The sequence below is a fragment of the Pistacia vera genome, unplaced genomic scaffold (genome assembly GCF_008641045.1).
Source record: "Pistacia vera cultivar Batoury unplaced genomic scaffold, PisVer_v2 Contig340, whole genome shotgun sequence".
NCBI classification, from domain to species: domain Eukaryota; kingdom Viridiplantae; phylum Streptophyta; class Magnoliopsida; order Sapindales; family Anacardiaceae; genus Pistacia; species Pistacia vera.
This window is the reverse complement of record NW_022196158.1, coordinates 438,550-462,080: the sequence shown is the minus strand read 5'-3', so window position 1 is coordinate 462,080 and position 23,531 is coordinate 438,550. Positions and strand designations below refer to the sequence as shown.

Genomic DNA, 23,531 nt, shown 5'->3' with positions numbered 1-23,531 from the left:
TATTATTATCTACTAATTTATCATTATAAAATAATAATGTCACCTTATTTGTGCAAATTCAAATATTAATTTTGGATGATATATTAAATAAACTTATTTATATTAAATAATAATACTGAATTAACGGAAGAATAAATCCTTATTAATTTATAATTAAGAAAATTAACTGAAACAATGAAAAAACCTTCCCTTCACTCATTTAAGGCAATGCGCTTCTAGTTGGGGAAATACATGTACTGCTACCCAAACAGAGTGCAAAGCACGAAACAAAAGCCGTTCCCTTCCCTTGCTTTCACTTACCAGGACAAAAACCAAATCAAAGCACACCCTACCTCTCCGGCAAACAAAAATGGTAATATTCTTTCAGATTCTTAATATTTCCTCTCTAATCTTGTCTGTGTTTTTCCACAGCTTTAAGGAGTTTTTCGTAGATTTTTTTTTATTATCTCTTTTAATATCATGGGTCTTGTTTCATCGGTTTGTTTGTTTTGGTGCAGTTGTTTTTTTCGTATTTCAAGGACTTGGTGGGCAGGGAAGTGACTGTGGAGTTGAAGAACGATTTGGCGATCAGAGGGACCCTGCACTCAGTTGATCAGTACCTCAATATCAAGCTCGAGAACACCAGGGTTGTTGATCAAGACAAATACCCTCACATGGTACACATATTTCCTCTCATAACTTTCTAGGGTTTTTTTTTTTTTTTTTTTTCTATTAATGTTTCAATAATGAACATCCATTTTTGAATTGTGCGACTGCGGTTGGAAATTTAGGGTTCATTAGGGCATCTGAACTTTTTTTTTCTCTCTTTAAATTTTAGGTTTACCATATATTGAATGTAATTTTCTATTGACTATGGTTTTGCTTTCAATGATTGGGTTTGATAGTGTGAAACTAATAGGGAAATTAGGGCTGTGATTTGTTAGGGCTTTAGAAGATTCTAGAGCCTTGAATCTCAATTGTTGTGCTTATCAACTACCAAATTTGTAAGCCTTTGTCTTATAGAATCTGGCAGCTTGTACCTTTTATAGTAGTTACGGGATGATCTTGTAGTGCATCAATGTACTGTGATAACTTATGAGCCTGGCGTTTTCTGTTTTGTTGCTCTCCTTGGTCAATAATGTTATTACTTTGCGTTTACCTTCTTTGAAGGAATTTATTCTGGAGGTGAATTGGCTTTTGCACTGATTTTTATCATGAAGTATTATAAGAAAATGGGTACCTCTGCAGCATGTACTGCTATTGTGTTTATTCTGGGATTTGTCATTCTTTTCCTCCAGTGATTACTTTATTTTTCTTATGACACCTGATCTGATTATCTGCTGAATATTGATGAGTTTGATCTGTTCATGTTTTTCATAGCAAATGTTTTGATGGGATGATATTGGTGCTTATGGATATAATTTAAAATGCTTTAGTCAGGGTTATGATGTAAAATTCCTGAGTTTGTGGTATATTAAGGTTTCGAAGCTTTTGGGATGTTAAGATACATTCCTAGGTTGAAGTTCCACAAATTGTAGAGTCAAAGAATATTAAATTAAATTTGGAAGACAAAACAACTTAAAAAATAGGTTGTGGTTTTCTCAATTTGAATTTATTAATTCTTAAATTGATCTAGAATTTGAATTTATGGTTCAATGATATTCAGTTATCCATTTGGAATTTCTCTTTAATCTTATTAAAGATTTTACAAGAAAATTTAGTGGCTGGTCATTTAAATTTTGGTGCTATAAAATAGTGGAATGTTTGGGTGTATTTACCCTTGGTTTCTCATGTTTTTGTAGGCTGATCATATATGGGAGAGATTTTGATGCACTTATTTTGTAGTTTTCTGATGCATTAATGATGCACAAATAAAAAGTTGAGTTAAAATATCATGTCAAAATGTGGATTTTAATTACTATTTTTCTCTATATATGCTTGTTCATTTCCCTTCAAATTTTTCATTAATTTCCAGAATGTTGAATATACTAGTTGTAGATATTGTTGATGGTATACCACTAAGTTGTGTTCCCTCAGTCAAGCATGTGTTTTATTACCCATCTTGTTTCTTTGTAGATCCTCAATGTACTTCTTTAGTCTAATGCAGATGTTATTCCCCTTATTTATCCATCTTTCTGTTTCTTAATAATTTGCTGGGTGCATTTGATGACCTTTTGCTAAATTACAGCTTTCAGTGAGGAATTGTTTCATCAGGGGATCAGTGGTGAGATATGTTCAATTGCCTCCAGATGGAGTTGACGTTGAGCTGCTTCATGATGCCACAAGAAGAGAAGCTCGGGGTGGCTGAAGTTCATTGTCTAAATCTTTAATGTACTTTTATGGATATTAATTTAAATTACTTTTTAATGTAATAGATTTTTATTTTGAAGTAAGACTCCAAAGGCTGTATATTGGCCCTGCAATAGGCCAATGTGGACAAAATCCAGAGCCCCTCCTATTAATTGGGAAAAATGTTCTTGGATTGTGTTAACATCTATCTGTTTATGAATTATTTCAGAAGTCTGCCCTTTGGAGAGATCTATATTTTCTTTAATCTCATTGCATGTTGAATATATATACGTGTGTGTGCGCGTGTGAGTGATGCAACATTGAGTTCACAAATCGTATTAAGATTGATGTAGTCTGAGGGGTGTGCAAATGCCCAAGCTTTTGACTTAAAAAGTTGGGCATTAGCTATTAGAAGCATCATTTACTCTTGTGTGATAATGATAGAGAAATTTGGAGGATGAAAGTTGAAACACGGCGTTTTCTACGAAAGGTTTGTATGATCTTAATCCTATTGGTGTGTCACATTTCAAATGTATGTACTATGTGCCAGGTAATATTTTGATTGTAATAAGCCAAAAAAAAAACAAAATGCTGTTTTGTATTGTTTAAGAGCTAGTTCCTGAGATCTCTCCTAATAAGTTCCCTAAAACTCTGACGAGATTCTCATTCTCTCATCTTGCCATCGGCATCTTTTACCTGTAACTTATAATATATCAACTTTCCATGTATAAATAAAAAATATTTATTAGTTAGTTACCTATGCTTTTAACTGTCTTCATATGTATCCATTTCCATTTCTTAACAAGGCCGGGTTTATTTAGCACCACCTCCCCTTCACCACGCAACTCCCTCTGCTGTTTTCTTCTCTTGTTTCATACATGCATGTATATTTGGACCATGTTTGTCTATACAGATTTGTGTTCCCGAAGTAATCACCATTGTTGTAAAACATGTCTCAAGATACTGAATAAAGAGTCGCTGAAAATCAAAGGTATGTACTTACTATACATATTGCTGTTTTTTTATTTTATTAACATTTTCTATTTATTTGGTTATTTTTCTTGCATCTAGGAGTTTGTGGTACACAGAACAAGGTTTGCTAATAGTTACTGGCTCAGTAGATCCATCCATTCTCGTAAACACAACAGAGAAATTTGGCGTAATTGCAAAGCTTTTGGTTCATGAAAAAGATCCCATTCATGCCGAAGAAAAACTAGATTAATTCTTGAACAACATGCAGATTGGCCAGGCTAGAAATGTAAGTTCCTCAAAGGACAAGAAAAATGACAACCATGACAAGTTAGAAGATCATCAACCTACTTCAATCACAATGATTATCTCGACTATTATAATGGTGCTCCTTATACGAGTCCTTATGTGGTTAATCACCGTGTACCTTTTCTCTTATTTTTTTAGTTTGGAGGGGTATTTTTGCAATAAAGTTAATTTATTTTTTATAGCCGTTGGAAAGCGTGCACTTGACGCTAATTTAAAATCGCCCTTAAATCTTGAACGTTAATATTTCCCACCGCTTTGCTTTACTTATAAATACAAACATGAAACTTGATGGCGCTGATATTGGAATATTAGAATTGGAGAGCTAAATGCATATCCAAATATTAGAATCAGAGAATGTCACCAAGACAAAGAGACTTCTTCAACAACGTTGATTAGTCATTAGTCCCTTCCTTTCAATGCATCTACGTAAATTGGTCTTCATTAGCCCCTTCTCTTCAATGCATCTAGGTGAATTGGTATTTTGTAATTTGTTCGGTCTGACACCATCAAAATGAGTGTTTCATTCTAGGTTTAGTTTTCTTCTTAATTCTTAATTCTTAATATTTTGTTCAAAATTCAGGGTATTGATTAAATTTTTGGAGCTTTTGATGTTTATTTTACAGAATTAAAATTAATATGGGTGTTTGTTATTTTTAAAAAATTAAGGGGAATAAAAGAATTTGGGACAACTATAGGGTTTATTTTTTTCCTATTCTGGAATATGAATTATTGAAAGAACGAAAACTAAACCCTAGTTATGTGCCCGGCGAATCTCCCGTTTTTAGTCAAGAGAACCATTTTTGCAGGTGGTTGAGATGGACACGGGATCAGATCATCCCGAAACCCTAGCCAGAAGGTTCTCCTTTCTTGTTTCTTTTTGGGTTCTATTAATGCATTGTATTATCATTTTGTCAAGTATTTTTTCTTGAATAGTTTCGTCGCCGATAAAATGTTAGAATCATGATGGAGAACATATTTAGTTAGGTAAACAACCATTGACACATCATTATGATTGAATTAACTTAATTTTATTTGAACTTCTATAAAGATCATTGGTTAAGCATTTCTCAATGAACGATTCAGTGCCTGAGAAAATTTAAGAATCATAATGGAGAATATATTTAGTTAGTTAAACCATTGGCACATCAGTGTCGGTTTAATTAATCTGGTTTTAACATCTTTTAAGCCAAAGAAAATAAAAGAAAATCTTGTTTCACTGATCTGTAACAGCTTTCATAATCAAGATATGAATCAACATGTTGTTTCTGTCCACTAGAATGATAATAAATTGGAATTTCTTGGGTTGAACTGAGTTTTTTGTATTCCTGTTTTATTTACAGGCACAAATGTCCTGCATGCTTTAAACAATTTAAGAGAAAGGAACATCTTATTGAGCACCTGAAGGTCTCATATCACTCAGTTCATCAGCCAAAATGTGGTGTTTGTCAAAAGCACTGCAAAACTTACGAATCTCTTCATGAACATCTTACTGGTATATTTTATTTGCATGCTTATTCTGATCAATCTATTGATAAGTTTCTTAGTTTGGTTTTTCTTTATTCATATAGGTCCATTGCGGAAAGCATGTTGTTCAAAGATTTTCTCTGATCTAGGCTGCAGTCTTTGTTTCAAAATATTTGATAACCCCAATTCCCTTACCAAGCATAAAGAAGGATGCTGCCTTTCTGCACCTGCTCCCTCTGTAAGTTGGTTGGTGAAATTTTTAAGTGTCTCATTATGAGAACTGAGAATCTTCTCTTCTCACAGTGTGTTAAACTTTTTGAGCAATCAATTGAGAAAGTCCTGTAATTCTTTAGACATTCATGTGCTAAATCGTGTTGATTATTCTAGGGAATAGCAATGCGTTGTGCAGAATCTCAGGAGAAAATTTCAGGCGTAGTTGTTAAAAATCACACTGGCAGAGGCCATGGTGCAGTAGCCATGGACTGCGAAATGGTTAGTGGTGGAGACAATGGATCACTCAACCTTTGTGCTAGGGTCTGTCTCATTGACGAAGATGAGAATATAATTTTCCATACTCATGTTCGACCTCAATTCCCTATCACAAATTATAGGTACATTCCTGTTATGTATTGTCTGTTGTTTTTCTAAAATAATTGTTATGAGTGAATGTGCTGATCATTCACATAGCTTCATTAACTTTTTCAGATATGACGTAACTGGGTTAACTGAGGAGCATCTAAAAGATGCCATGGCACTAAATGAAGTGCGGGATAAAATTTTGCAAATTTTGTACAATGGAGAGTCTGTTGAGAAGCTAAGGTTGGATGGTGGAAAGGCTAGACTTCTTGTGGGTCATGACCTAGAGCATGATTTAGATTGCTTAAGAATGAACTACCCTGAGCACATGCTGAGGTATAGTGAACATTTTATGGGTCCTGTTCTGGATAATAAATGTATCCTATAAATGCTCTTTTTTCAATTAAAAGATATAATGAAATATGCATAGAAGGTCTACTAAAATTTCAGGTGCTTGGCTTCTGCAGCTTTGGATTTGGATATTTTGATAACGCTTTTTTATTTATGATCTATGGGACGTTTTAATTATTAATACGTGCTTTATATGAAGTTTTGTTGTAGCTGTAAAATATAACCCTTCTCTTGTACGATAATAACATCCTCTTCATTCAGGGATACTGCAAAATACTGTCCATTGATGAAGACAAATCTGGTTAGCCACTCGCTCAAATACCTCACCAGAACATATCTGGGGCAAGTTACTTCTGTCTTGGTTCTATTCTGCAAACTGATTCTTTCTAATGTTCTTTTTTATTTCACCAGCAATTTTTTCCCTTGAACTTTCTTGTTCATATGGTGGTTATTATCTAATTTGTACCTCTATTGTATGTGCATAAAGAGATCTTTCCTCATGAAGTATTAAAACTAGTGTCTCCTAATCCGCACTACAGTTCCACTGTTTAGCGCCTATGGACATTTTTTTTTCTGTTAGACAGGGAGGTTGTAAGAACAAATTAAAACAATCTCTGTTTTGCTCTATCTCTATAATAAGATGCTCATTTAGTGTGATTGTGAATGAAGGGCAATACTATTGGCAATAATAATAATAATAATAATGATAATAATACTTGATAGAATTTGTAATTTATTTTGGGGTTTGTGGAATTACCAAGCACATAAAATTATTGATCAGGCTTTTGTTCACAGGTACGATATTCAGTCCGGGGTGCATGACCCATATGAGGATTGTGTGGCAGTGATGAGATTGTACAAGAGATTTAGTTGCCAACTTGATCATGTGGAAGAAATCGGAACTCAAAATATTACCGGGGGTTTGGAGTCATATATGTCAAAGGAACTTATGAAGATGAGCCCAAGTGAACTCTATGCCATGTCAAGATCCAACTATAGGTGTTGGTGTCTGGATTCAAGAAAAATTATGCAGCCTTGATTGAATACTTATCTATTATCGTGTCTTATTTATCTCTCGTGTAAATACTAATCTTGGCGGAGCATGGTAGTGATGTGTTGAAGTTTTTTTTTTTTTTGAAATACTCACCACTAGGGTTTACTTGTTAATCTTTGTAATTAAGTATGCTTTTTATGTGGATTATACAAGGGCTCTCTCACGGATGCGACTGTCAATCGACGAGGATGACTTTACTTGGGGCTAATTCAAATTAAAGGTATTTTAACATCTTGGTTTATCTGTCATTTGGGCTTGTGGGTGTCCGTAGGTTAGCCCGGACACCCCATTTCCCAAAAGATAAAAATTAAAATTGATAATTTGATACAAATGTAAAGTGTAAACTTCTCGAAGATAATAGCTTGATTCAAATTATTAAAATTTGTAGTTAAATTAATATAAAGGGTGTTTGAATATGAAATGTTGAATTATTAAAAAATTAGATTACCTTGAGGATTATTAGGAATTTTTAGGAAAACATGTTTGGTTAATTAGTGGAAATGTTATATTAATATGTTTGGTTGTGAAGAATAAATTGATGGGTATGTTATTTAAATTACTAAACTGTCTTCTAATTAAATATTATTTTTTAATATTTATTATTATTTAGATTATTATAATCCCTTGCATTTAAAAAATTAGCAAAAATAACCCTCTAATAAAAGTTTGAAAAATTAACAAAGCACTCCCACCAACCTAATTACTATCGGTTGTCAGCAGTCGGTAACCTAACGGCGAACAGAAGGCAAGAAATGGCCTTTGTGCGTTGTATGGCCATTTCCGGCTAGGGATCTGGCTGGAAATGGCCATATTGGCGCACAACGATTATTTTCGGCCTTTCGTGAGCTGTTCCGACGACGACTGCGGCTAGTTGCGATGGTGGTTGCAGCAACAGGTGGGTGGGGTGAGTGGCTTGGGTGGACTGTAATTTGTTTTGAATTCAAGGGTAATTTTGTCTAAAAAATTAATTAATTGGGATGAAATAATAAAAGCTATATTCGTGTAAATAAATTAAAAAATAAGGGTATTATTGTCTTAAAATTTTATTAATAAGGGATAAAATTATAATAAGAAAAGATAACCGAATAATCTTAGAATACCTTGAAAAATAGAAATAACCAGATTGCCTCCAATATTATTAATAATAACCACTATTGATATTTGAAGATTATTAATATCTTATATTATTTGACAACTAAACATAATAACCAAACATAATAATAAGTATAATAATCTACTGCATGTTTGGCTAACTATTTTTATCTGTATTTTAGACCGGATTTTTGAAATGTTGTTTGTTTTATTATTTACATAATCCTACCCTGATAATGGAATCCTGACAACTATTTTGACATGTTTTCTGACCGTTACAGTTTGTTTTTTCATTTTTTTTCACTGCATCCTCACTGTTTCACCATTTCACTTTCTCAGTATCACTGCATCCTCACTACCAGCTTCGTGCTTCAGTTCTCAATTGACATAACCGTTTTCAGTGCTTCACTTTCTCAATATCCATCACCACCATTTCAGTTTCTGATAATCCATTACCAGGTTCGGTGCTTCACTTCCCAGTTTGCATTACCACCATCTCCCTTTCTAGTTTCCAGTACCAGCACCGTGAACCCCCAATGCCCTCTGTCACAAACCCACATTCTAACCCAACGTNCCCCCCCCCCCCCCCAAAAAAAAAAGGGTAATTTGATACAAATGTAAAGTGTAAACTTCTCGAAGATAATAACTTGATTCAAATTATTAAAATTTGTAGTTAAATTAAAATAAAGGGCGTTTGATTCAGGGAATGTTGGATTATTGGGGATGTTGAATTATTAAAAAATTAGATTACCTCGAGGATTATTAGGAATTTTTAGGAAAATATGTTTGGTTAATTGGTGGGAACGTTATATTAATATATTTGGTTGTGAAGAATAAATTGATAGATATGTTATTTAAATTACTAACCTGTCTTTTAATTAAATATTATTATTTAGATTATTATAACCTCATGTATTTAAAAACTTAGTAAAACCAATTCTATAATAAAAGTTTGAAAAATCAACAAAGTACCCCCACCAACCTAACCACTACCAGTTGTCGGCAGTCGGTAACCTAACGGCGCACGAAAGGTAGGAAATGGCCTTCGTGCGTTGTATGGCCATTTTCGACCAGGGATCTGGCTGGAAATGGCCATATCGACGCACAATGATCATTTTCGGCCTTTTGTGAGTTGTTTCGGCGACGACTACGGCTAGTCGTGGTGGTGGTTGTGGTGACAGGTGGGTGGCTTAGGTGAACTGTAATTTGTTTTAAATTTAAGGGTAATTTTGTTTGAAAAGTTAATTAATTAGGGTGAAATAGTAAAAGCTATATTCGTGTAAATAAATTTAAAAGTAAGGATATTATTGTCCTAAAATTTTATTAATAAGGGATAAAATTATAATAAAAAAAGATAACTGGATAATCTCAGAATACCTTAGAAAATAGAGGTAATTAGCTCCAATATTATCAATAATAATCATTATTGATATTTGAAGATTATCAATATATTATATTACTTGACAATCAAACATAATAATCAACTAATATAAGACGGATTAACTCGATAATAACCAACCAAACGCCACGTAAATGTAATTTACGTACAGGATTATGGAAGTGTGTCTCTTCAAATTTTGAAAAAATTAATAACCCCTGGACTGGGGAAGAAATAGAACCATTAAACACCCGCCGCCGAAGCTGACATTAGCCTCTGGAGTCTAATCAACAATTGTCTCTTGTTCGCTACTCTTCTCTTGTTCGCGACTCTTCTCTCTCCCTATTTATTCTTCTTCTTCATTTCGCAATTCACATGAATTCCTACTAGAGGTAGGTCTTTCTGAAACAGAAGAAAGACAAGACAAAGAGAAAGAGCGTGTAGCGTAGTGATGGCGGTGTCCGTACAGCCCAATGAACATACCTTATGGGACACGGTGTTGGAGATGACGAAGGCGGCGCAGGAGAAGAATAGCGACCCTCTGGTTTGGGCGGTTCAACTCACTGCAACTCTTAACTCAGCTGGAGTCTCTCTCCCTTCAACTAATCTCGCTTATCTACTCGTCTCTCACATCTGCTGGGACAATCACGTGCCTATTGCCTGGAAGTTTCTCGAGAAAGCATTGACTGTCAGGGTCGTCCCTCCCTTTCTCGTACTCGCTCTTCTCTCCTCCAGGTTTACTTACCACATTTATATTTATTATTTTTGTATTGATTATTATTATTATTTTTTTAAAATTTTGGAATTTATTTATTCATTTAGATTATTTACTCATTTGCCACTTTTTGATAGGTTTTTAGCAAAATATAATTATTTGTGGTTACCTGTGAATACAGATAACAAGGAAAAAGAAGAAAAAAACTTACTAGCTTCAAAATGCAATATTTTGATCTGTTATACTTGAACCTTAATGTTGCTTTGAGTGGGTTAATTTATGATTTGGTTTTTAAAGGAAGTTTTAGGGAGTTTGTATGTTTCTATGTTTTGATATGGCAAACATTTGGAACCCGTTTATACTCTATAAACTATATTTTATCATAGTACATTACAGTACATTCTATTTCTTAGGTTAATTTTGACTTTCTTAGCTTGTTTGGTTACTACAGGGTCATTCCAAACCGGCAGCTTCACCCTGCGGCATATAGGCTTTATATGGAACTCCTCAAGCAGCAGGCCTTTTCATTTTTATCACTTGTCAATGGACCAAATTACTCTAAGTAAGGATCAAATTAATCTTGTTTTACTTTTGATGAATGTATTCATTCATAGCTGCCTTCTTTGTTTCTTTGAGTTCTATATGACTTGCCTATGAACAATGTAATGTAATGTAGACAAGAAATTAGCTCAGTAGAGAAAAAGATAATGGTGAAACTGTGACTGAGATTTTCAATTATTTACAATGTCACAATATTTAGGCTTTGAATACTTGAATACAAACATTTGATACTATTGTGAAATTAGGGTAAATTGTTCAAAAATGCACTTTTCAGTGGTTTTCTTCTTTCATTTTAAGTTGTAACTTAATTATATTAAAAACATTGCATATAAAATCAACTCCAAGTATTGAGATGAGCAGTTAAGACCTTTGTCCAAGAGGTCATTGGATCAAAACCCCTAGCAGTCACCTACATGGAATATCATAAGTTCTTATATCCAAGTTTTTAGGGTTGAACAGTAGTTCCTAGTTTCAAACTTGGTGAACTTGAGACGAGAGTTCTGGTGATTCAGGTTCAGAGGAAAATCATTGGAAAAATTATGTAATAGATCATTAGTAACCATAATCAGAACAAATAACATTTTTTTGCAATTTAAGTTAATTGACTGTCTTTATCCAATTATGTTTACTTTTTGTCGGGTACCTTTCCTTTCTATTATTGATATGGTATGTACTAACACAACCTTTTGGTGAGTTACAGGATCATGAAATCCATAGATGAAGTCCTTCATCTTTCCCAGATATTTGGCCTTAAAGTGTGTGAATCTGGCACTCTAGTTGCATATGTCTTTTCAGTTGTGTTGCAATTACTAGATGCATCATTAGACGATGAGAGCCTATTGGAACTTGCTCCAGAAAAGAATTTTAGATGGTCAAGCAAGCCACAAGACATGGAAATAGATGGTCTTGATAGCTTGAACGAGAAGAGAACTGAGCACCACGAAGGACTTTGCAAAGCAAATACTACCATGGCCATAGAGTTAATTGGAGAGTTTCTACGAAACAAGGTCACTTCAAAAATTCTTTACTTGGCATGTCAAAACATGTAAGAGCTCATGTCAACTTTTTTTTTTTTTTTTTTTTTTTTTTTTCATCTTAACGTTACATGTCTTTTAGGTGAGAGAGCACGAGCAGTTCCTTGAATACCTTTTGATTTCAATTTCTAATGGTTAACCTTATTGTCTTACTGAATTCTGGAGCAGATCCCTATTAAAATTTAAAGAAAGGTAATTTTAATTAACTCATGAACCTTTTATTTATCTTAGGCCATCACATTGGGGAGGTTTTGTTCAGCGGCTAAAACTGCTTGTGATGAAGTCAACTGCATTGAGAAATTCGAAACATTTTACACCAGAGGCCCTTCTGCAGTTGACGTCTGATACACATAAAGTTTTGTCCAGGGAATGTAAAACAACATCAAAAGAGGTTCATGCAATCATGACTTCTGGTTCTTTAATATCTTCTGCTAGTCAATGTAATGGAACTACTCGGTCTGCATTGTGGCTTCCAATTGATTTGTTTCTTGAAGATGCTATAAATGGAAGTCAAGTTGCAGCATATAGTTCCATTGAAATTCTTACAGGTAAACCTCTGTTATTTTATTGTAATGTTCAATCTTTTGCTTTACATGGAAGTGGACAAACCTCTACTTGTGTGTATTATTGAAAAGAGTTGATGTTGCAGGTTTAGTAAAGGCTCTGCAGGCGGTTAATGGTACCTCATGGCTTGATACATTCTTAGGTCTATGGATTGCGGCTTTAAGGCTTGTTCAAAGGGTAGGAATTAATACCAACTTGATTTTGCTGGCTTAAAAGTTTGAAATTGTTATGACAGAATAATTTAGCTGGCCTAGGTTTTTGAATGTTGTAGGATATAGGGATGAGGAATAGTGCATGGATCATTTATCTATTGTGTGGAGTACCTTATACATAGATGAAGAATAAAGTCGGGGCTTCTACTTGATTGCTTAAGTTTTTCAAATTAAGTGGTTACTTAATATATTATCACAGCTAAAGGCCTCAAATTTGAATACCGCACGTGTAATGTATTAACACTATAATTTTTGTTTATCCATATCGGGTATTTTGGGTTGGTTTGTGTTAGGATCCCACATTGAAAGGGAAAAGGGTGGGCATGTGGGTTATAAAGGCTTGGGCACCCTCCTTTGGCAAGCCGGTTTTCCAAGGAGAGTTCTACCCAAGCCCATGAAAGACCCATGACCCAGCCCAAATTGTTGAGTTTTGGAGTGGGTTCTTATTAATTGGTATCAGAGTATGATCCTACGCATGCGTGGTAGGCTGGCCTTGGGCCTAGGTTGCTACCCCAAGGAAAGGGGATCCACGAAGTCACCCAAAGGGTAAAGAGGTTGACGTGGAGCCCACGTAGTAGGGCCCAGTGGGCCCCGAGGGGTCGAGAAGGAAAGTTGCTGACAGGCTTCTAGGGCCTAACAGGCTTCTAGGGCCTAACAGGCTTCTAGGCGAAGTAAGACACAAAGGGAGGGCAGTAAAGGCTGATGAGGGCGGGTGCTCTCTGGAAAGAAGACCAACGAGGGCGTTGGGTCTTGCAGCGTGGGGGAATGTTAGGATCCCACAATGAAAGGGAAAAGGGTGGGCATTGTGGGTTATAAAGGCTTGGGTACCCTTCCTTGGCAAGCCGGTTTTCCAAGGAGAGTTCTACTCAAGCTCATGAAAGACCTATGGCCTAGCCCAAATTGTTGAGTTATTGGAGTGCGCTTTTATCAATTTGAAAAATCTGTTATCTATTTTAATTCTGGTCTCAGGGCTTGGTCCATTGGTCTGTTTTATATCTGTTCAACATTGCACATGAAGAAGCCTATTAGATTTCCCAAATAGCTTAAGCTCTAAAAGTCAAATGATTTTTAACACGAGGGGGCTGTTGTCTTTTAGGAAAGGGATCCAAGTGAAGGTCCTGTACCTCGTCTTGACAGTTGCTTGTCCATGTTGTTGTCTATTACAACGCTTGCGGTTGCCGAGATTATTGAGGAAGATGAAAGTGAACTGATGGAGGAAACTGAACACAGCCTGAGCAATCATGGACAAGAGAAGCATGCTCCAGGAGAACGGCGAAAGGATTTAGTTGCTAGCCTACAACTCTTGGGTGATTATGAGAGCTTGTTGACTCCACCTTACTCTGTTCGTTCAATAGCCAATCAGGCTGCTGCCAAAGCAACAATGTTTGTTTCAGGTCTCACTGTTGGTAATGGTTACTATGAAAGTGTGAGCATGAATGACTTGCCAATTAGCTGTTGTAAGTATATTGTTCTTGTAGTATTGCAACTTTATTGTTCTTGCAGTTTGGGAACAAGTAAGTTAGTTTTGATGCAGGCTTCTGCATGAAGCCATTTTTCATTTTGCATTCGTGAAAGAAGCATTTTAAGTGCAAAAACAACCTTATTGGTGAGTAATTCATCAGTTCGAAAAATTATCTCCAAATGTTGGTTCCAAAAAAGAAAACCTCATTTGATGTTGATAAAATTTGAAATATGAATATTTGATTGGTTTGATTTTGTTGAGAGGGTCACTTTGGTTGAAGCTGATTATTACAATACCCTTTTTTTGTTAAATTAAATAGTTATTGAATATCTCTCGAGTTAGAAGAGAGTTAATTTAGTTCAAGTTTTGAGTGCCTTATTTTCTGCTCTGCATGGCTTTCTAATCTTTTGTCATTTTCTTTGCAGCTGGAAACATGCAACATCTAATTGTTGAGTCTTGTATTGCTAGGAATCTGCTGGATACTTCTGCGTATCTCTGGTCAGCTAATGTGAATGGACGCAGCAACCAAATACCCCGTAATGTTGCAACCCAAACACCAGGATGGTCTTCGTTGATGAAGGGGTCCCCTCTAACTCCATCATTGATTAATGCTTTAATTGCTACTCCAGCTTCTAGGTATGCTGCCAGCTGCATCTCATGTTACCTTTATCTGTTAATTTTTCTGTAGTTGAAGTTATCGATTTTATCTTTTTCCTTTAAGATTCATTGATTTTCTATCGATTCTTTTTTGTTTTTCAGTTGTTATTCCATTGTTATTTATTCATGCTCTACTCACACAAAAGAGCTTGAATGAGTCAAATATTTTTGAGACTGGCTGATTCAATCTAATTATGTTGGCCAGTACCCCTGCTGATTTTGTCATAACATTTAGAAAGTTATTGTGAAAGATCCGGAAATAGAAGGTTGTGGGCTGAATGATTGGAAGATGTGAATTGGTGAAGGATATCTTCATATAGTCTATCTTATGGTTCCTCTGATGGACCAAGATGTCTTTATTAGATATAGAATAGGAAGAAATATAATATGCCTTCTTATTGCCCACTTTTGGAGTCATTATGGTGTCAAGTGAATGCCCTGTCAATAATTATTTTCATGATGATGCTTTGGCTTAATACCGTGTTAGTTGATTGGTGGTTCCCAAGCCATGTGCAACAAGTCTGGCTTCTTATCTTTGAATAAAACATTATTCTTCTCCTTCTATTACATCCTTTTACCTTTCCCCCTTTCTATTTCTTGTCACTCACAATATAGTTATAAAAATACATGCTGGAGCATACGCATATATCTACATTGTGTAGATTATATGCATATTATTGGTGATATCTATATTTTATTTTCATTTATTTATAATTTTCTAGGGAAAAAAAAAAAAAAGATTTTCGTCTCATTAATGTAGCATTCCCTTATTTTACTGAGTATAACCTGGTCTTCAGTTACAACCTACTTTTTCCTGAAGCCAGGTATATCAGATGCTCTTTTTTGTAAATTTACTTAGTGGTAAGGCAACTGAATTTAAGCTCGTGGATTTGATGGAAGTTTAGCAGAGATCGAGAGAATATATGAGATTGCTGTCAATGGTTCGGACGATGAGAAGTTATCCGCTGCTATGATTCTTTGTGGGGCATCTCTAGTTCGTGGTTGGAATATTCAGGTATTGTAGTGCAGAATTCATCATTATCTTCCTTTTCGTTCAGGAGTCTATTCTCTTTTTTCTTGCTCGCATTTCATTTATAGTTGGACTTATTTTGGTTTCTGTTGTTTGTAGGAAAACACCATTCTTCTCATTATAAAATTGTTGTCACCCGAAGTTCCTGCAGATCATTCTGGGAGTGAAAGCCATTTAATTGGTTATGCTCCATTTCTATATGTTCTTCTTGTTGGAATATCATCTGTAGATTGCGTGCAGATTTTGGCCCTACATGGCTTGGTAGGTTGCATGTAAACACTCCATTTTCTGCTCATTAATGTTTATGTAGGTGTCTTTATATTTGATATTTGCATTTATAGCTGAAATAGTAGTAAAGTAAATTCTTGAAGAGTTTGATTTTAAGAAGGCTCTGTCCTCCACACAAGACCAATAAATGAAATGTGGAGGATTCCTTTGTATTTGAAAATGAAGAAAGGACTCCCGCTAAATTTCTCTGTAATGTTGATCCAGAAATGAATCCCTAGAAGAAAAACAAGCAAAAGAATTGGAAAAAGTGTTTCTTTTACATTGGTGAAGCCCCTTGCTACATTCCAAGTAAACAAACCATGTTTTCTTTCATATGCTCATTTTCACCTAGTAATTCAAAAGATTAGTATCAAGGAAGTCCATGTGAAGCAACAAAAAACCTTTGGTCTTCATATCGTGTATAAACTGATGTTGTTCGACATTTATTGCCAGGTCCCACTACTTGCAGGTGCACTGATGCCTATTTGTGAGGTTTTTGGATCAAGCGTTCCCAATGTCTCATGGACTCTTCCAACAGGGGAAGAATCATCTTGTCATGCAGTTTTCTCCAATGCATTTACCCTTCTATTGAGGTTATGGAGGTTTGATCATCCTCCTCTTGAACAGGTAATAGGAGACATGGCAGCGCCTGTGAGGTCCCAACTAAGTCCAGAATATTTATTATTAGTTCGGAACTCTATGATAACATCTTTTGGAAAGTCACCCAAGGATCGATTTAAAACCAAGAGATTTTCAAAAATCTTAACTATGTCTTTAGGTCCCATTTTTTTGGATTCTTTTCCCAAATTAAAGTTCTGGTACCGACAGCATCAAGAATGTATTGCTTCCACCCTCTCTGCTCTTGAACATGGGACACCTGTTCATCAGCTTGTTGATGCACTTCTCAATTTGATGCTTAGAAAGATTAATAGAAGTGGGACTCCTTTAACTCCTACAACTTCCGGAAGTACTAATTCATCTGGGTCTGGAGTGGAGGATGTGTCAAGTAGGCTCAGAGTACCTGCATGGGATATCCTGGAAGCAACTCCTTTTGTTCTTGATGCTGCTTTGACTGCCTGTGCCCATGGAAGACTCTCACCTCGTGAACTAGCAACAGGTTTGCCTAATTTGCTTTAAACGGAATGGGATGTTTTTGTTTCTCGTTGAACCTTTATGAATGCAGGCATATGTGAAGCGTGTTTCTATGTAATGAGGCCTCAAACATGGAATGATGCTAAGCGCTTAGAAAGAAACAGAGCAAGTTATCTGATTTATTAGGTTAAAGTTGGGGTTCAATACAAATGCTACGTTACCACTTGACCCAAATACTAAATTTGATAGGTAATGACACCAAAATAATGTTTAAACTCTAATACTGTACCTCCTGGTTTGCAGGGAATGTTAACTAATTACAACCACAACCACAACCTCAACCACAATAAGCATAAGCACAACTTCCTCTAATTTAATTATTACAATGGGAGGACTTGAACAAAAGACTACTTGGTCATAAGTATTTGTATTGCTTGTTTTGTTTAGAGAAGTTTGATATGGTCAATTGCTTTTGATTTCTTACCATAAAAGAGGATGAGTTGTTATATGAATTACCATTGAGCTGACCTGTAAGATCATCTCTGGGATGTCTTTGAAGTGCCTATAAACCACCCTCTTCCTCTGCCTTCTTTTTGCACAAAAGTATGGATAAACATATCTCTTTGCGTATGTGATGTAGAATTTACAGGGAATCACTGACAATCTATTCTAATCTCTCAATGAATTATTTGCTACTATAAGATCTTTGTCTTCTTATCTCAGGGCTTAAAGAACTTGCTGATTTTCTTCCAGCGACCCTGGCAACCATAGTTAGCTACTATTCAGCAGAAGTAACACGAGGTATATGGAAGCCTGCTTTTATGAATGGAACTGACTGGCCGAGTCCTGCTGCAAATTTAATCAGTGTTGAGCAACAGATCAAGAAAATCCTAGCTGCCACTGGTGTTGATGTTCCAAGTCTTGCTACAGGTATTACTTCATATTTTGAAACTCTTTTGGTTATTTTATTCGTTTCATGGATTCCCTGTATATAGGCAGACTGAAAGTTCTTATGTGTACTGCTTTACTGCTTCTGCAACCAAGGTTAATCAATCTTTCCCTTTTAATTCTTTGGGCATCATCAGCTGGACTATCCCAAACAAGTGACTTTCTTTTAGCTGGATCTGCATGATTTTGCCGGCAAAATGTTTCCAAAATATTGGTTGATCTAACTTGATAATTAGGTCAAGACATATTACTAGAAACAGAAATATCCTTCCCTCAAACACGGTAAGATCCTCCTGGTAATGGAGCAGTAAGGATGCAATCACTTGGGGTTCTGTCCTTGACTCCTCGTTACTATAGTGTGGGTTGGATGAATGAAATATTTTCAGATATTTACATTGTATTTTGTTGTTTTTACTAGTGAAATCTGTTTAACGTTATGCCTCAAAAACCTTTTTCGCTTGCAGGGGCCAGTTCTCCAGCTACACTTCCTTTGCCCTTGGCTGCCCTGGTTAGCCTCACAATAACATATAAACTTGATAAGGCGTCCGAACGTTTTCTCGTTCTAGTTGCCCCTGCCTTAAGTGCTCTTGCCATTAGTTGCCCCTGGCCATGCATGCCCATCATAGCCTCCCTATGGGCTCAGAAAGCAAGGCGTTGGATGGACTTTCTTGTGTTCTCTGCTTCTCGAACAGTCTTCCACCACAGTAGTGATGCTGTGGTTCAGCTCCTTAGGAGCTGCTTCACATCCGCTCTTGGATTGAGTTCTTCCAACGTTTGCAGCAATGGTGGTGTCGGTGCCCTGCTTGGCCATGGATTTGGCTCTCACCACTCTGGTGGGATCTCCCCAGTTGCCCCTGGTATCCTCTTCTTACGAGTACACCAATCTGTCAGAGATGTAATGTTTATGAAAGAAGAAATTGTCTCTCTTTTGATGCTTTCTGTAAGAGATATTGCTAGTGGTGGGTTACCTAGGGGAAAATCAGAGAAATTGAAGAAGACCAAGTATGGTTTGAGATATGGACAAGTTTCTCTTGCTGCAGCAATGATGCGTGTGAAGATTGCCGCTTCACTAGGGGCTTCATTAGTTTGGATGTCTGGTGGATCAAGTTTGGTGCAATCTTTGATTACAGAAACTTTACCTTCGTGGTTTATATCTGTTCATGGACTGGAGCAGGAAGGTGGAGAATGTGGAGGCATGGTTGCCATGCTGGGGGGGTATGCACTTGCGTACTTTGCAGTGCTTAGCGGGTCATTTGCTTGGGGAGTGGAAGCAGAATCAAGATATTCAAAGCGGCGGCCAATAGTTATTGGGGCTCACCTAGAATTTCTTGCAAGTGCACTGGACGGGAAGATATCACTTGGTTGTGATGGTGCAACTTGGCGGGCGTATGTGTCAGGTTTTGTGAGCTTGATGGTAGCATGCACTCCAACATGGATGCAAGAGGTGAATGTGGATGTACTGAAAAGGTTGAGTAAGGGCCTCAGGCAATGGAACGAGGAAGAATTAGCTTTAGCCGTACTGGGAATTGGTGGTGTTGGTGCAATGGGTGCAGCTGCTGAACTCATTGTGGAATGTGGGATTTGAATTCATACAGTTTTAAGATGCTGATTTATGTTTTGTTAAGAGTATATTTATTAGTGCATGTAAAGTTAAAACATACATATTATTTACGATTAAATAGAAAATAGTCCGTTCATCCTATTCCTATCCTATCTATTAACATATTTCTTGTCGACAAGCAAAAATTAAATTAAATTATAATAATACTGGAGGCTTCGAAAATCAGTTGGCATTTGGAACCAAAAACTGAAAAGAGGTAAATATAAAAAAAATAATCAAGTTAAGCTATCACTCGACTTATATGTTAAACCCAAGAAGATATATCCGCGTAAGTATTCTCCCACTCCGACCTTGCTGCTGCCTCTGTGCTACTGCAATTTGGGAGGCGATAGAAATGGAAGCGAAAGTTTTCCCGCTGACATGCGCACCTCTTTTATTATCTTCTTCTTCCTTCCCCACGAACGTACGTATCTCTCTTTTCAGGACGAAACACTCACCTGCTATAGGTTAGTTTCTTCAAAGCCCACTTATGTTCCACTCTCGAAGAACCTTTTTTCTTCTTCTTTTTCATTTTTAAAGTAAAAATAGAGAGTAAGTTTCTGGGGTTTATTTAATGGGCAGTTCTGCGGAGAAGCGTAAACAAAGAAGAAACGGTTTTAGAAGGCATGCCTAAGGAGTATTACGATGAGGTATGCGTCTCCCTTGTATTTCTTGTCTTTGTTTCTCTTGTATTTTTTTAATTATTGTTATTATTAGTGGTCGATTATTGGGTATTCTTGGCTCTCTGACGATGTAGGCAAGAGGGTAACTAAGATGGTTCACTATTCCCTTTTGCAGTGGCTAATTATGCCAAACAAATCTTTTTATTTGTGCTTTCTGTTTTACGAACCAAACTATGAACTGTTTTAGAATTAGATAGTTGATTCTGGGGGTCTGTTGAGCTGGCTAAAATGGCTGGACTTATTTGTTATAACCGTTACGAGATAATTTGGTAATTGAAATGAATAAGAAAATTATAATTTCTGATCGGAAGCTTGCTTTTACCTTCTCTTGGCTAGGAATGGCAAGCTCGACAACGAGAAAAGACAAAGGAGTTGCATAGAAGACAGCGAGAAGAAGATGAAGAAGAGGAACAAAAGATTGACGAATATCGTGAAATTGGCCTGCGGTTGAAGGGATATCCTGAAGAAGATGTCAGAAAAGCAAGACAATTGGTTTCTACCTTTATCAGAGCTGAAGAGGAGGTGGAAGAGGTAAAGAATCCAATATACTTGAATGATTGAATCATAGATATTTAGAATCAGAAGGTCAATTTAAATTATAGGTCATAATTGATAAGCATAGTTTTATGATATATATGAATTTTCTTCATGATTCTCAACATCCGAATGAGGAAAATACTTTTCTTGGGTGGGAACTTTACCTTGAAATTGTATGGCATAGAAGTTGCATAAACCTTTTGGCTTAATGTTTTATGAGAAATAGCTCTTACTCTATCAGTTAGAAATCAGAAGAATGTTCTTTGGTCTGAGATGGATAGCTTAGTTAATTTGCTTTTGCATGACAAGTTTTAGTTACAAATCTTTTGGATTTTGAAGTGTGATTCTTTCTGCGCATAGAATTGTTGAGAAGTTTTTTGAAAAAAAAATTCATTTAAAATTTATTATGCTCCCCTTTTCTACCTTATCAGTGCATAAACATTTACTATATCTTATTGCCAAATACACTCTGTTTCATTTACTATATCTTATTGCCAAATACACTCTGTTTCATTACCCTCTATCCCTATGCATCCTTCGTTTAATCTTCCAGTAATGAACTATGTAAGGTAAAAACACTCATATCAGACAACTGATTCTATATGACTTCTTGTTATGCAGAAAATTGAAGAAGCTGCTGAAAAAGGAGAACTTACTGAACTTGTTCTACTGGTCATATGGAATCGCCTTGATCTTGCTCGACGTGATGTAAGTTAGTGTTAGTATGTTTACCATTTATTGGTTCGTTACTTGCTTCATTTTCTCTATCCATCTTTCCATTCAAGGGAATATTAATAAGGTGATGTTCACCTAGTTTTTATTTATATTATGTGATACTACTCATATGATGTCAATATGGTTTCTAGAATTGACTTCCAAATCTACTTAAGAGGTAATATAACAACTATACCACTGTAATTTTTTTTATTATTGATTTATTTGATTATTGTATATTTCCAGGAAGAAAAGGATGCTATAAGAAGTCTTGATCTGCTATACAGAAGGGTTGAGGTATGTACTACAGTTGATATTTTAAGTTCCAGTCAAAGTGTTATTACTTTCACCGAGGGAATTGAAGAATTTCAGAAGATAATTAAATTGTTCGAAACTGTATGACCATTTTTGACTTGTGCTATATTCCTCAATTATGTTTTACTATATAGGTCCAGTACTGAATGCTGAATTCATCATCCTGCATGAACACTCAGGATGATCTTATACAAACCTTTTAACACTTTTGGCTTATCAATTTGTGTTCTTGCATGTTAATTGTGTTCATGGTGTGTGTGCACTTTGTAATGTGAATTGCTGCCTTTAGCACTTTGTAGGACTGGATTGAAAATATTCAGGTGGCTTGTCTTTTTTTTTTTTTTTTCCTTCTTTAAAGAGAATTAGGAAAATCAAGAAAAGAAATAGTTGATAATCTTCATCAGTTTCATCAAGTTATGCAATTTTTTTAGTTACTGTTTTGTTATTATTCCAGCTTACACATACTGCATGATGTGAAATTTTGCCTTTTACTCTGGTTTCTTTCTTTTGAATTTCTCAATTCTTTTTTCTTTACTATTAGTTTGGAACTTCAGATGATTTAAGTTCCACTTAACATTTCAGACTGAGATTTTGAAACGGGAGGCTACTCCTGCCATGAGACTGCTCAACGATCTTCTGAATATTCATGATGGATTTGATGATGAAGGGTGGCTGAAGGAATGCAGAAAACTCATGATTGATACCTTTCCACGAGAAGATCCATTTACCATTCTTGTGCCAGAAGGGTTTGACATTGATAAGGTATGCTGCAAATTCTAAGATCTGCTTAACTGCTCCAATAGATCTGCTTACGCACTCACCAAAAAAATTGGAGAAAAAAAAACCTACATGATTGTTTAACTGCATGCTATGTTCTATAACACAAGAGAATCCTTCTGATAGGTTTAAAAATCTGAAAAAAGAGAAGAAAACAACACATTGTTATTGTAACACAAGAATAGTTTTTAACATTTTAAATTGAGCCACTTCTATTTTAATTCGTAATAACAAATTGTAATAAGTCCCTGAATTTGTAAATCAGCATCATGGGCCACTACGACCACCACTGGAAGGAGATGACCCTCTCTTGAGGGTAGATTTTATCAGAGAGGTTGATGCATTGCTAAAAGAGGTAGAGCTGGAGCAAAGTGAAGCGCGGAATTCTCAAGGGTTTGATCCCGAATCTGTTGCAGTTAGGTTGAAGCAACAAGAGAAGCAACGAACCATACACCAAGTTGAAGCTTTGTTAGACCTCGCCCTTCATTTGAAGTGGTAATCATCACCTTTCGTATAGAACCCTATATCTGCACTTTGTTAATCTCCACTTAGGTCTACAGAACAGTTCCGTTGGATTTTTTTTTTTTTAAATTTATTTCTAGAGTTTCGTGTTGTAAATATCCTAGGATGTGATAAAACTTGTTTGTTAGGTTAATTACTTCGTTGAATTATATGTGACAATATTTTGAGCATTTAGGTCTCCTCTGTCATGGCACTATTGAATCGTTCTTGTATCTGCAAAGCTGTTCAGCGGAAGAACAGGAATTATAACTCTTTCATTGAGAGAAACAGGATGCCGGAATTCATATGATAAGAAAAGTCGAATACTGCTACACTTCACACCAGAGGTAAAACATAGAAATGATTTATTGGGTGATATTTCAACATTTTCTTAATGAAAA

The 23,531-nt window shown here is 35.8% G+C and overlaps 4 protein-coding genes across 4 annotated transcripts; all 4 read left to right on the top strand.

Annotated features, from left to right (window-relative positions):
- The first annotated feature begins 284 nt into the window (after positions 1-284).
- Positions 285-2,521, top strand: LOC116138371 (sm-like protein LSM2). The gene is made up of 3 exons (XM_031424079.1): positions 285-352; positions 498-656; positions 2,168-2,521. Exons 1-3 carry the CDS (start codon positions 350-352, stop codon positions 2,285-2,287), a joined length of 282 nt encoding a protein of 93 aa, XP_031279939.1. The 5' UTR covers positions 285-349; the 3' UTR covers positions 2,288-2,521.
- Positions 2,522-4,280: 1,759 nt separating this feature from the next.
- Positions 4,281-7,190, top strand: LOC116138405 (RNA exonuclease 4). Its single transcript, XM_031424113.1, has 7 exons — positions 4,281-4,402; positions 4,887-5,038; positions 5,115-5,248; positions 5,398-5,621; positions 5,716-5,922; positions 6,199-6,279; positions 6,733-7,190. Exons 1-7 carry the CDS (start codon positions 4,362-4,364, stop codon positions 6,974-6,976), a joined length of 1,083 nt encoding a protein of 360 aa, XP_031279973.1. The 5' UTR covers positions 4,281-4,361; the 3' UTR covers positions 6,977-7,190.
- A 2,521-nt stretch (positions 7,191-9,711) lies between these two features.
- LOC116138326 (mediator of RNA polymerase II transcription subunit 33B) lies at positions 9,712-19,695 on the top strand. Its single transcript, XM_031424042.1, has 12 exons — positions 9,712-10,196; positions 10,628-10,738; positions 11,438-11,782; positions 12,003-12,319; positions 12,421-12,512; positions 13,644-14,004; positions 14,435-14,645; positions 15,567-15,681; positions 15,796-15,957; positions 16,417-17,080; positions 17,779-17,985; positions 18,468-19,695. Exons 1-12 carry the CDS (start codon positions 9,913-9,915, stop codon positions 19,586-19,588), a joined length of 3,990 nt encoding a protein of 1,329 aa, XP_031279902.1. The 5' UTR covers positions 9,712-9,912; the 3' UTR covers positions 19,589-19,695.
- A 166-nt stretch (positions 19,696-19,861) lies between these two features.
- LOC116138419 (protein PALE CRESS, chloroplastic) lies at positions 19,862-23,321 on the top strand. The gene is made up of 7 exons (XM_031424137.1): positions 19,862-20,070; positions 20,186-20,253; positions 20,623-20,817; positions 21,445-21,531; positions 21,784-21,834; positions 22,435-22,614; positions 22,895-23,321. The coding sequence occupies exons 1-7, from the start codon at positions 19,866-19,868 to the stop codon at positions 23,126-23,128; spliced, it is 1,020 nt and encodes a 339-aa protein (XP_031279997.1). The 5' UTR covers positions 19,862-19,865; the 3' UTR covers positions 23,129-23,321.
- Positions 23,322-23,531: the final 210 nt, after the last annotated feature.

Coding starts and splice junctions, on each gene's coding strand:
- LOC116138371 (XM_031424079.1), top strand. Junction 657..2,167: donor AAGACAAATACCCTCACATG/GTACACATATTT, acceptor GCTAAATTACAG/CTTTCAGTGAGGAATTGTTT.
- LOC116138405 (XM_031424113.1), top strand. CDS start 4,362: ATGGACACGGGATCAGATCATCCCGAAACCCTAGCCAGAAG. Junction 4,403..4,886: donor CCCGAAACCCTAGCCAGAAG/GTTCTCCTTTCT, acceptor TTTTATTTACAG/GCACAAATGTCCTGCATGCT. Junction 5,039..5,114: donor TCTTCATGAACATCTTACTG/GTATATTTTATT, acceptor TTATTCATATAG/GTCCATTGCGGAAAGCATGT.
- LOC116138326 (XM_031424042.1), top strand. CDS start 9,913: ATGGCGGTGTCCGTACAGCCCAATGAACATACCTTATGGGACACGGTG. Junction 10,197..10,627: donor CTCGCTCTTCTCTCCTCCAG/GTTTACTTACCA, acceptor TGGTTACTACAG/GGTCATTCCAAACCGGCAGC. Junction 17,986..18,467: donor TGTTCCAAGTCTTGCTACAG/GTATTACTTCAT, acceptor TTTCGCTTGCAG/GGGCCAGTTCTCCAGCTACA.
- LOC116138419 (XM_031424137.1), top strand. CDS start 19,866: ATGTTAAACCCAAGAAGATATATCCGCGTAAGTATTCTCCCACTCCGA. Junction 21,835..22,434: donor TGCTATACAGAAGGGTTGAG/GTATGTACTACA, acceptor TTAACATTTCAG/ACTGAGATTTTGAAACGGGA. Junction 22,615..22,894: donor AAGGGTTTGACATTGATAAG/GTATGCTGCAAA, acceptor TTTGTAAATCAG/CATCATGGGCCACTACGACC.